This window comes from Chinchilla lanigera, unplaced genomic scaffold, assembly GCF_000276665.1.
Source record: "Chinchilla lanigera isolate Chin_1 unplaced genomic scaffold, ChiLan1.0 scaffold00003, whole genome shotgun sequence".
NCBI classification, from domain to species: Eukaryota; Metazoa; Chordata; class Mammalia; order Rodentia; family Chinchillidae; genus Chinchilla; species Chinchilla lanigera.
Window position 1 is genome coordinate 10,602,415 of NW_004955404.1, and position 14,016 is coordinate 10,616,430.

General features: G+C 36.0%; 1 protein-coding gene across 4 annotated transcripts in view; it reads right to left on the reverse strand.

Moving 5' to 3' along the window:
- Window positions 1-14,016, reverse strand: part of Pcca (propionyl CoA carboxylase, alpha polypeptide) — a 401,509-nt gene that overhangs the window by 284,775 nt on the left and 102,718 nt on the right. For all 4 annotated transcript variants that reach the window (XM_005374054.2, XM_013516015.1, XM_005374053.2 and 1 more), the window contains exons 5-6: window positions 4,370-4,483; window positions 2,579-2,632 (exon numbers count right to left, since the gene is read on the reverse strand). In XM_005374054.2, coding sequence (XP_005374111.1) covers window positions 2,579-2,632; window positions 4,370-4,483 — 168 coding nt within the window. The remainder of the gene's footprint in view (window positions 1-2,578; window positions 2,633-4,369; window positions 4,484-14,016) is intronic.

Below are 14,016 nucleotides of genomic sequence, written 5' to 3' on the forward strand. Positions count from 1 at the left end.
CACAGTATCAAACTACAAAAAAGATAAAAACCAAGATTTTAAATCTTTTCTGAGCCTTCCTCACCCATTTACCACTACCATGGTAATCCACTCAGGTTAGAATAAAAACTATCATAGTTGGCTACCAGTAACAATGTTTACACTGTATGATGAAATCTGTAGGCAACTTCATTTGTTATTTTTATGGAACTGACCAACCAGGGCCAGATAGTCTATTATACTCTGATGGGAAAATATTTAACGCCAGGGAAATTATATCCCAAATAAGAATCTTGCCCTGATGCACACAAAAATGGTGGGCTACTTAGAAGCTGCACTGTATTTTCATAGTGAGAAAAAGAGAGCACTACTGCCTTCTAATTATACTCCAGTCTTGTTTATGACAGGAAGAAAGTTTTCTTGTAAAATGGAAACCTTTCAAATGCTTAATCTAATAGCACTTATTTAATCCACAAATGCTTATGGAGCTTACTCTGTAGAAATCATTGGCTAGATGTCAATGTGGAAACAAAGGCTGATAAAACTGAGGCTCTTTAAATTACAGAAACAATTTTAACATAATATGGACAATGTTATACCAAAGAACAAATTTTTAGAAGTGCTCTCAAAGTCAAAGGAAAAATATTACATCTCATGAGAAGGATATCAAAAAGTCCCTCAGTGGAATACATGAGCTGTTCCTTTAAGGGTAGGCAGTTGGGAATAAGGCAAGAGAGGACAGGTGTGCCTGCCCAGGGAGGAAAGTGAACAAAAGCACATCACGGGAATGAGCCAGCCTTGTCTGGCAAGGGCCAGAGATGAAGTCAGGCTTGCAGAGGCACACCACTGGAAAAGGGAAATGGCAGAGACAACGTGAGAAAGAGAACTGGAGAGAAATGAAAGTGGCCATATAGTCTGCACTCCATTCTCCAATGTAAACACCCAAATTGCAATCATTTTCCCCTTCTTCATTTGTAAAACATCGATCTTCTCTGACAATATTTTCTTCCCTGAACTGAAATCACTTGCTGACTTACTTTCCACAATCTGACTGTGCCCTCCTCTGTGAAGGACTCATAACAAATCATTTTTATATTCTCAAATGCCTTGGGCATAGGTGTCGGTTAAACTTTTTTAAGTTACTGAATAAATATATTAATGAATATACCACCCATGTCATTTAAATTTCCTAGGACTTGGATACTCATCTATATCAGGAATTACCAAACTTTTTTTTATAAAGGTCTGTATATAGCATATGTATTTTAGGCTTGGCAAGCCAGTGACTATCACAACTACTCAACTCCACAGTTACAGGGCAAAGGTTGCCAAAGATAACATACAAATCAATGGGCCTGGTTGTGTTTCAATAAAACTTTATTTACAAAAAGTAGGCTATACTGTATTTGTCCCATGCATATAGTTTGTCAACACTTCGCTCATACAAACTTAAATTTAGTATATTATATTATAAATATTTAAATAAGTATTATATTCAAATGATTTTTACAGCAGAATTTCAGCCAGAATTCCAAAGAAGATAAAAAAGGCCAATGTATACACAAGAAAAAGTGGAATATACTTCACCAAACCTGGTAAATCTGGGTACTTGGGCACTTTACTAGCTTCTCAACTCCAAACACCCTTTCCATCCTTATCCTACTTGATAAAACTTGTTAACACAGACCATTTTAAACTAGAATTTGATGATCTTAATAATTATTCCACATTAAATTTAGAGATTTTTAAGTGAAAAGCTCATTTAGAAAATGATTACATTTATAAATAATTTTGAATCTATAGAAGAAAATACAGGTTACCAAAGGGAGGGTATAATATATTCAAATAATAAATTAAGATATACCGGACATGATTGATCCCATCACCAAAATATTCACAATTAAAATCATACTTTATACCTAAAAACTAAGATTTAAATATCACCTTAAAAGTAGTTAGTAAGCAGAAAATAATTTTAATAGCAAATACAAGTTAATTTATCTAATTAAGATGGTAAATTAGGGGCTGGGGATTTAGCTCAGTGGCAAAGCGCTTGCCTTGCAAGCGCAAGGTCATGAGTTCGGTTCCCGGTACCGGAGAAAAACCAAAAAAAAAAACAAAAAAAAGATGGTAAATTAAACTAGTCACATCATTAAAAGATTTTTTTCCAAAAACAGATGCAGTAAGATTTGATTTTAAATGCCACAATTTGCTAAAAAAGGGAAAAAACAGAATCTTACTTCTGACTTCACATTCCAGGCTAGTGGCATAATTAAATCACTATAATTAGTCACTGACTTCTCTGAAATATTTGTATCTTAAAATCTGTTTTTCTTTAATTTTAAAAATCAAAGACCATGCACTATGTAACAGACTTGACATAGTGGCAATTCTACATATTTTCCATTTTTATAATTACACTTCACATCAAGACTTGAGTTCCAGAATAAAAAAAAAATCTTCGCTTTTCACAATTTTCAAAGAATTGGTGGCTCGACGAGAACATTATAATTTATCAGTGCCCACAATTACAACAGCGATGCCACTGTACTGCTTTCTGAAAGATAAATCAACATTTTCTGATTCATTACAAACTTACCAAATACCTGGCAAATTCTTTATTTTCTGAAAGGAATCCATAACCTGGATGTACCTTAGAAATGGGGGGGAAAAGAAAGCTCTTTTACATACTGAAAAACCTATATAAGCAACATGTAGAGTACATTAATGTGTTTTTATTTTTCTCAAGTGCCCTTGAATAAACTTACTTTTCTCACATACTGATAGGTCTGACTCATATTTCTGGATGCAAAATAAAATTCCTCCTCTGCCCTAGCTATAATCAGAGCCATATATCTTCCTGCCCTGTTGCATGTTTACATGATTCAAAACAAATCCCCCACACACACTACTTTTTCTAAGGCTTGGCCAAGTTTGGAGAATTTCACAATAGCTGATACATAATGGGATGTTTACAGGATCATTTGGCAAAATGGGTGAAAACTTCTGAATTCCTCTTTCTTTAAAATACCTAGAACTGCTACTTTGCAAATCCAAGCTACAAAGCCAACTAACACATTTTATTCCTGATGGCATGCCACTAGCCAAGGAGCCTTTTCCATCAAGCTAAACTAAAGCAGAGGTTTGGTTTTAGCTAGTACTGAACTCTGAATTTTGTTTTCTAAAATCTGTTCTTCCTCTGTCACTCCAATTTAGCCATTCACAACTTCTGTATGTTCCTCCACAAGTCACATTGCTACTATATAAATTCTAACAGCCTGTTCTAATCAAGTTACCCATCACATGGGTCAAACATAAATTTAGCCACTCCAATATCACTATTGAACAAAGTTTTAGTAAAGCAATTATGATAAAGGAAAATCAAATTTCTGAAGGAGCCTAGAAACAGCTACGTATCAGAGATTTTTAAATGTTGAATTGAGCTTCCTGAGCATGGTAGAGAATAATCTAAACTACTGCATCAGAGAAAAAGTTTCATTCTACCAATTTTATTTCATATAAACATTCAACTAAAATTTATATTCTGACAAGCTATAGTTAAAAGGTTGAGAGTTTTACTTCCATTAACTGTGCTAATGAACTGTAAACAACTAATAATATAGGTTTATGAATTCAGATTTATTTAAACATGTATCTTGCTAAGCCATTTCTTTCAAAGAAATGTGAACACTAATTGAAGCACTCCAGGCTAACTGCCAGTGCTGGCTGCTTCTATCCAGTTTTAGCGATAACTCTGCATAGTTTTTACTATTATATGTAATTACTTCTGATATTTAAAAAAATAATGCTGTTCTATCTGATATTAGAAACAAGTTTTTTCCTTGGATTTCACTTTACTCAAACCAAATTAAAAGTAAAATAACTGACTTATCGATGCAAGCTATGGGCATTTTATTGACATTAAAAAACTAAAATAATTACCAAGTGCATGATTTTTATTTCTGGAAATATAACTGGGTATACATAATTTTTAAATGTTTAAAATGAAATTAAAACAGGATTTTTTGGCTCCTGCCGGTAACAGAGATTTTTTGTTGTTGTTTTAAATGTTCTTATTACACAGAAAGGGTTAATACTCAAAACTAATTGGAATTTCTTTTTTCCTAGCAAATTTGGAAATGAACTGAAACTGCTCCCTGGTGTGAAAGCTGAATCCAGCAGCCACCTGCAGGATCAGCAACCAACACTGCCAGATGCTACAAAGCCTTTGATTTCCAGTAGCGAATTCGGCCACGTTTAACTCATGTGACATGAACTAACTGCAACAGCATTTTCAATCATTCTCTCTTATTTTTTTTTTAATACAAACTTTTAGCTTTCTGCTCACTACATATGAAACAGCTGCGTAGATAGGTTCATTCAGACTCACAGCTTGGGCCCTGGTTTTCTTAATGGCTTCCATGATGGCATCCATGTTGAGGTAGCTTTTACTGGTGGGAGCTGGGCCAACACAGACGGCCTCATCCGCCATTTTCACGTGAACCTGAAAAGACAAATCCCTGCATTAACAGATGCTCCCAGCAAAAAGAATTACAGTTATCCACAAATATACACAAAATTGCAAATCTAATTATTTCACATATCATTTGCAGAGTCAGATTTCTTTCTGAATATGCACTAAAACAATACAACAAAAAGGCTCAGGAACACATTACCCATGATTTCATTTATTACAAACCTAATCTATAGTCTAACCAAACGTTTTCATAATACTTACTACCTATTTAAGTAAAATCACAGATAACAATTTTAGCTTCTTATTCTGTCCCTCTATCCATAAATCTGATATCAAAAACTACCTTGTTACATGTAGCCAGGGTAGCCCAATATTTTTGATAACAAGCACTTATGCCCAGTTCTAAGCCAGCTCCCCAGGAAGTTGGGATAATTAGAGGGACTGAATGGAGAGACGCAATGAGTCTCCCTGCACAGCATCAGGTCAGCACCAGGCACAAATTAAAGCCTAGGACTAAAGAGTTCAATATCACAACACATGAACCAGAAAATCTTGAGAACCATTTAAATACTCTCACATTTGATCCTTGTCTGTTTTACATTTATTCCTAAAAGAACTGATATGTGTATTAAGTTCTAAATCTATTCACAATTCAGGAATGTATACCCTATTTTTAAGAATACTCCCTCTACAGTGCTTTAAATCTATGTTTGCGAAAGAGATGCTGGATAGGCATTTGATACTGAAAAGGGTAAATTGCTTGATCCTAAGAGAAATCTATTCTTTTAAAATCATGCATATCTGAACTGGCTTTTCCTAACAATTTTCCAATTTAAGGAATTCACAATCAGGTAATTATTTTATCAGACAAATGTATAAAACTGAAGCACAAATATACACCTGAACACTTACAACCTGCTCCCCTACCAGGAAAAAAAAACCACTCATAGGTGGTAAATACTTCCGAGTATTTCTAGATTATAGTCTTTTATAGTACTGGGTTAATATTTTAAAACAACTTTGTTTTAAACAACATCTAAAAAACTAAAATAGTATTTTAGAAAACAAATTTTTCAATTATTTTCAAATTAAGTAAAAAATTACATTGTATACTGAAGGTAAAAGATACCTTCCTAAGGGATTTATATTAAGATAATTCTTAATATAAAATACTCAAATACAAACACTGTTTAATTTTTTTAATAATATCAATTGTAAGAAAAGACAACCATGCTTGCAAAAGGGCTTTTAAATAGTCCTGTGTTTGAAGCAAGGCTCTCTCCTCCTGGTTATCTTGCCTGGCTTATTCCCAACCTGGAGTTTCTCTTCTGCCCTCAGACCAGAATGACCTCTCCTGCAGAGTCTGCTGTTATTATCTGTTTTGTTGTTACTATTATGGTTGTGCTTTCTTTCCCCATAAGAAAGAAAGTCAATACTTAGTAATTCTCTTAAAAGAACTCATTACTAGGTAAGGATATACTAAGTCTTTACTTCTATTTATTGTATTTGCCTCAATGTTATCTATTACTAAAGATAAACTTTCACCAGTAGGACTTTCCCAAGTACCTCAGATTTGGATTAATCTCCTTTAATCTGAACTTTATTAGAATGTAGCACAAATTTTGGCATTTAATCCACACTCTACCCAGCAATCTCATTTCAACTGCTTTACAGACTATGTTATGATTTATACACTCTCCTCTACCAGAACATAAGGTTCTAGAAGACAGAGTCATACATGTTTTTTTGTCATCACGTTTGCAGCACATAATGATTACATTCCTAACACATCTTCTTTTCTCATCCCCTCCTCTGTCCCCTCATTCTTTGATCTCTTCCCATTTGAGAAAGATCTATCTCCCTATTTCCTATTATTTATCTTTTAAGTTTTATTTATATTTTGGGTTTCTCATAAGAGAAACCATGTGATATTTAAGCTTGTGTTTCTGATTTATTTCACTTAACACTATGGTCTCACGGTGCATCCCTTTTCCTACAAATGACTAATGTTCGACACTACTGGCCATTTGAGAAATGCAAATTAAAATAACAATGAGATTCCACCTTACCCCAGAAAAAAAGTCTATCATCAAGAAATCAAATAACAAATACTGGGGAGGGGGGTGTTCTACATTGTTGGTGAGAATGTAAACTAGTACAACTACTATGGAAATCAGTATAAAGATTCCTCAAAAAACTAAAACTAATTCCATTTGACACAGCTATTCCCCTTTTAGGTATCTTCCAAAAGAATTAAAGACATCATATTACAGTGATTCATGCGTACCTATGTTTATGGCAGCACAATTTATATTAACTAAATATTGGAAGCAGCCTATATGCCCATCAACAGATTAATTTATAAAGAAAATGTGGTACTACTCTACCTTAAATTCTTTTTCTTTTAAATCAACCTGGCACAGTGTTATGTACTAAAAACTCATTAGCTCATAGATACAGTAGATGACAATAACTTCCATTATTAAATGCAAAAGCCACCGTGAGAGTTTGAAAAAGCTGCAACATTAAGTCTTATCTTTACAAGTAAAAATCTACAACCAATTGGAGTCTTCTCAATCTGAGCAATGTATATGGCAACTGACAATTGCATGAAGGAAAGAAATTAAAGATACACAAACATATATGAATGTGTTTCTAAATCCAAAGTTTCTACAATGAACATGCATCAACAAGTAAAAAAGAGGATGGAATCCTAATAGTATTTGGGCTTTTAATTCTAGTCTTTACACTTTTATAATAACACTGTAAACAATTTTTCAATTCTTTTTAAACTCTCACAATAGACATTTTTCCTACATTATCACAAACTTTTTATAAACCAACCAAGAACTGGCCCAGAGCCTAACATATGAAATGTTTAATATTGTTATAATAAACATTCAAACAAATTATATATCACAAGCAAATCAGAACTGCATAAGAACTTTACAAAGAAGGTCAAAATACAAACTACTTCTGCAGAAGACTTGATTCTTTACTTCCATTGCTCAGAAACCAGTATTATTATTTGAGGGAAAGGTATATTTAGATCTCAACAAGCCCACAGTCTAGGCAAGATCAGAACACACAACTATCTTGGGCAAGGTCACTCAAGGAGAAAACCATAATCCTCACCCACCTTAGTTCTCAAAGAGACACTTATGAAGCAACCTGAAGAGGATAGTTTAAAAAACTTTTCACAACCTGGACTACATAGTGAGACTTGTCTCACAAAAAAAAAAAAAATTGAAACTCAGTTTCAGTTTTGTTATCATTGTACCAAATGTGTGAAGTGTCTTCTTTGGTCTATATAAAATAAACTATATGGAAGCAGCACAAATAATTGTTCTAAAGAATAACATTGCCTAAGCTGACTAGATGTAGTCATGCTTCAAAAATCTCAACATCCTGAAAAATATAAATTCCTTTTTATAAATTTTAATAATAATGGTTTAAACTGAGATAAATTAATTGATAAGATTTGTCATTTCAAAAAGAAAAGTGAGGGGCTGGGGATTTAGCTCAGCGGCAAAAGCGCCTGCCTGGCAAGCGCAAGGTTGTGAGTTCAGTTCCCGGTACCGGAGAAAAACCAAAAAAAAAAAAAAGAAAAGTGTATTTTACGCATTAATAATAAGTACAGCAGTCTTCATGAACACTTACATTCCCAAAAAACTAAGAGATTTAAAACCAGATTGCTGTTTCTCCTCAAGCATATACAAATTCATATCAATTTTTTGTTCTTTAGAGGAAAATTACTTGCATAAGCCTATTACTTTCCAAATACTGAACTTGTCTATGAATCAGATTTGGAGTTTCCCAGAGAATGATTCCACCAGCTGTCTCTTTCACAAATGCCTCATTTTTTCTAGGATAGTAGTTTTCAGGATCGCAAGAAAATTCTTTCTCATTTTCCATTAAAATTCTGGCTTAGCTTAAATTGGAAGTCAGGGTCTTTTAAAATTCTGTACTTCTTAAAGCAGGATAGGCATCATGTAGACTTTTATTTTCATTTACAAACCAAGAGTTGTGAACAATAACATAATTTTCTAAAAAGAAATTTAAAAATTTTAAGACTACCATGAAAAATATCAATAAACCCCTAGTGAGAGACTAATACGGCATGAAAATGAGTATGTGAAAATGATCAGATCATGTCTACGTTCTCACAGCCACAAAAGGAACCTAACCATGGCTAACATATGTTATTATTCCTATATTCATGTATCTTAATGCTAACTACCATTCTCATAGCATCCATTTTACCTGATATCATGGCATTCCTAGTAACTCCAAAACCTGCTTTGCTAACCTCAGATTCCACTGCCTGTTATTACCCAATATTGCTACTGGGTTCCCAAAAGACAGGAAGACACTGGATTTTCAGTCTATGGCTTGTTAGGTTCTATGGCCTGGAAGTTTCAGACAATACCAAAAGAGGAGCCTAAATCAACTGCCTAAATGCTGCCTCTCTCCTGAAAGTTTCTGGCAGTCTACAGCTAGCTCCCTGAGTTTGACGACAATTATTGAACACAGTTAAAGGGAGATAAAACCTGAAGTCATCAATAGTACCTCTCAGTGTTTTTATTTTCTCTTCAAAAATATTCTTCCTTTTCTCCATGTCCCCAAAAGAGAACATTCATCTATAATTGATTTTTTTTTTGGTTTGTTTCTGGTACCAGGAACCGAACACATGACCCTGTGCTTGCCAGGCAGGCACTGTGCCACTGAGCTAAATCCCCAGCCCCTCATCTATAATTGAGGACAGGTTGAATACTTTAGAACTCTTTTTTTTTTTTTTTTGGTTTTGGTTTTTCGCCGGTACCGGGAATCGAACTCACGACCTTGTGCTTGCCAGGCAGGCGCTTTTGCCACTGAGCTAAATCCCCAGCCCCAGGTTGAATACTTTAAAAGAGTTCCAAATATAATTTAGATTTCTGTCTCAAGCCTAATAATTAATTACCTCAATAAAGATACTAGGTCAGTGGTGGTGAACCTACAGCATGCTGTAGCAGCTGTTTGTAACACTGAAAGCTCTAAAAGGCTCATCATCAATGTGCTAGGTGAATGTGTCATTCACTGAATTCATCTGCAGCTCCACGGCTTAGCCCAGCTAGCAGAAACAAAGTCTTTCCTTGGGGATTTAGCCTAGAAAGCTATGAGAACACACTCAGAAAATCAGAGCAAAGGCAGAAGGACTGAAACAAAGAAAGGTGCCTCATTTCTTACTTCCTCAGAATCAAAGCCTCATGTAAGATGGAGAAGAGTCCCAAAATAGGAAGATACATACATGAATCAGGGGAGATGAAGCTAGTTGCTGAGTATGGCCACCTTCTATGGTAGCCCCTCTTCCAGAGAGACTGATGCACTAGCCATCAGCTGGCCAGCATCAGAGGAAGGACCAAGCACACACTGACTTCAGGACACTTCCCAGCTCTACCGAAAGACAAAAGCACAGGAAGGCTCATTTCACCTTGCAGATTTCAGGATGAATTAGTTCTTTAATTTTTAGAAACAGACTTGTGATAGAAGGTACTGAAAAGAGGAGTAAAAAGATATCCTACGTGGCAGCAGTAAGGTGCGGGGGGAAGAAAGTAAATTGTTTAATAAAGGTATACAGGCTGCTTGTCCTTATCTCAAAATCTAACTTTTCTCCAAACCCAAATGTGTAGCTGGCTTAGCAAAGAATACTCGGTGTAGCTGTCAGCATACCTCCTTTGTGTAAAAAGGATAAATGACTATATTCAAATTAAAAGAAACATCCGAACAATACAAGGTAGAAAAACCCTACCTTATTAGAGATGGCAGGTGGCTCTCTGGCAAAAAAAAAAAAAAAAAAAAAAAACTAGTCAAGTTCTCTTTTTTTAGTTGGATCTTTCTCTGGTTTGGTGATGCCAGCTTCCAGAAAGAAGTCTGGGAGCACTCCTTCCCTTTCAATTTCACTGACAAGTACGGGGTGTGTTGGTGATACATCATCCTTAATGCTTTTGTAGAATTCAGCAGCGAATCCATCAAGTCATGGACTTTTTTTAGTTGATAGGGTTTTTTTTTATCATTGCCACAATTTCATTGCTTGTTATTAGGTTGTTCAATATTTTTATGTCTTCTTGGTTGAGTTTTGGTACTTTGTAGGCGTCTTAGATTTCTGCCCATTTTTTCAAGATTTTCCAGTTTATTGATATATAATTTTTCACAGCAGGTACTACCTTCTGGATTTTAACTGTACCTATTGTGATTTTTGCCTTTTTTACATTGCATTGATGGGGAGGGAGAAAAAGATTTAAGATGTGTCACATGTACCAAATACCCACAATGAACATAAACATATATTACAAACATGAACTAAAAATAAGAAGGATGAGGAGGAGGGGGAGGGGAGGGAGAAGGGGGTTGAAGGAGGGAGAAAGGGGAGGGGTGGAGAAGAATGAAAATAGGAAAAGGGGATTTAGAGAAGTAGGGAGGGAGGGAGGTGGGAAAGGGATTAAAAAGGAATCAAGCTGTGTCACAGACATGCACCGACTCCCAAAGATGAATGTAAACTTTATGTACTGCAAAGATGTACTAAAAAATTAAAAAATACAGTCACTGCAGATGTAGTTAGGTAAGTAAAATGCGGAGTAGAGTGATCTGTAACCTAGTATAACCAGTATCGTTATAAAAAGGAAAAATCTGGATAAAGGCTATACGCAAGGGAGGAGGCCATGTGAGAAGGCAGAGATTTTTGTGATGATGCATCTACAACCCACGGAATGCCACGGATTGCCAGCAAACCACTGCAAGCTAAGAGGAAGACATGGGGCGGATGTTTCCTCGGGGTTCTAATAAGAAACTAACCGTGCTAACAACTGATGCTGGACTTCCAGACTACAGAGCTCTAATATATTAAAGTTCTACTGTTTTCACAATCAAAAAGAGAGAGAGGGAAGCAGGCAGGCAGGCAGACTAGTGAAAAGGCTGCTCCACCAAAATAAAAACTATAAATAACAAAAACACCAGAAAAATAAATATCTAAGTATTACTTTCAAAATTCAAAGTAGCCAAACTATTTTACCCAAAACATTAATTCCTAATTCCATTTATACAGTATATATCTCTGCCTTCAACTTTCTTTGTTAATTCAACTAGTCTACATTCTACCTACTATATGCCTTTAAACCCTGAATAAATCTTTCCCCCTTCTCTGATTCATTCAACATTCATCATAGATCTTCTGGTATAGCAGTTATAAAACTATGACAAATCTCTGTCTTCTCCCCTCCAGAGAAGTTCAGCCTGGTATAGACAGATTTCTATATCAATTGTAATCAACAGTAATAAACAGAAAATACTCAAGTTGCTAACATCGGAAATAATTTCACAAAGAAATGGTTACTGAAGTATAAAATTTTAATGGAAAAAAGTAAGAACAGAGAAAGACTACATTGAAAATTAGAGACATATGAAAGACTGTAATTGTGTTAAGTCTCCTTCCCATCACTGGGACAAACTACCTGACACACACACAACCTAAGGAGAGGTTTATTTTGATTCATCATTTCACAGTGTTCAGTCCATGGTCAGTCAATCCAAGGCAGAAACAGAATGTTGGAAGGGCATGACAGAAAGCTGCTCAACCCACGGCAGCCAGGAAGCAGAGAGAAAACAAGAGAGCCAGAACAAGAGGAAGGCGTGGGAGAGAAGAACATACCCTTTCAGGTCATGCTCAAGGGCCCACCTCCTCCAACCAGGTCCCACCTCCTAACATTACATTCAGCTATGAAACCATTAACATATTAATCCAGAGATGAATATAATGCCCCAATGATCCAATCACCTTCCAAAAGCTGCTACTCTGAATACATGAGTCTTGTGGGCAACATGAAACTATCACACAAATCTATTTAAAACTCTGTGGGATGGACCTAAAAATAAGAGGTATGAAGCAGGGCTGAAGGGAGAAAGTGGTAGGAAAGAATACAAAAAATTAGAAGGAACCAGATCCAAAAGGACCTGGAATATCATCATAAAGAGTTTTTAGACAGTGAAAACAGTGAAGCAGAGTTTTTAGACAGGGAAGACAGTGAAGTATGCTTATGAGGTAATGCTATCAATAATGAAAACCTCTTTTATCTGTTACCCAAACCAGATGTTCCCTATAATACAAGTTATATAGCCTAACACATTGGAATTACTAAATCCAATTCTTTTTCACATTTGTTTTTGAGTGACTTTTAAGAAACACCACTAGCTGGACATGATGGGAAGATCACTGCAAATTCATGGTCAGCCTGGGCTACATAGTGAATTCAAGGGTAGCCTGAGTGTCAGTATTTCTATACAAACAAGTAGGAGTTATTCCCAGAATCCACAAGTGGTTGCATATTGAAAATTTCGCCCCTTAGTGTGTAGTAACATGTTACAGCCGAAAAGAAAAAATATAAGATCATATAACTGATGCAGGAAAAAAGCATAAGGGAGCTGGGGATTTAGCTCAGCGGTAAAAGCGCCTGCTCTGGCAAGCGCAAGGTCGTGAGTTCAGTTCCTGGTACCGGAGAAAAACCAAAAAAAAAAAAAGCATAAGGTAAAATTCAACATCTATTCATGATTTAAAAGTCTTGGCAAATAAGGAATAGACAAAAAATTTTTCAACCTGATGGTGGCCATCTATGAAAAGAAAAACAAAAACCCTACAGGTAATACTTACAGTACTTAATTCTCAATGTCTGAATGCTTTCCAATAAGAATGGTAATCAGACAAGAATATGCACTATCACTATTTCTATTCTACATCATAGCGGAATCTCTAGCCACAGCAATAAAGAAAGAAAAAGCAATGAAATACCTACAGATTGTAAAAGAAACTAAAATGTCCCTGCTCATGGACAACATGCATGATTGTTTGATACATGCATGTCAACATGCATGACTATCTTATACACAGAAATATTCCAAGAGCATTAGCAAGATCATAGCAGCCTCCAAGGCAGAAACTTCATGGTGTAAGGCCATGGCAGAGGAAAGGTGCTCACCACATGACAGTCAGAAAGCACTTCTGAGGTTTTAGTCCATGACCAACTGGCCCTTTGCTCTGGCCCTGTGACAGCACAGTACATCATGGTGGGACACCTGTGGTGGGGCAGACTGTTTGCTTCATAACTGGAACCAAATGAGGAAGAGGGAGAGGGAAAAGGGACTAGAGTCACACTACCCCCTTCAAGGACACATCCCCAGTGATGGGAACACTACTCACTCAGCCTCGGCTTTTAAAATTTCCACCACCTCCCAACAGTACCAAGTTAAGAGCTAAGCTTAAAAATACAGGCTTTTAGAGGACATTCAAGTTCCAGACTATAGCATATAACCAACAGAACATCCAAACTTAGCAATACGGTACACTGTAGAGTGCCAGTTATTTCCCCGTGACCATGGGCTGACAGGACATTGCAGCTCCTTTCACTGTTCAGCACTGCAAAAAATTGTACTACAAATCATTAGTCTGAGAAAAAAATCAAAATTCAAAACTCCAAGTACAGGCGCACGGGGAGCCTCGGGCAGGGAGCGCCAGTCTTTTGGGGTCTTCGGAC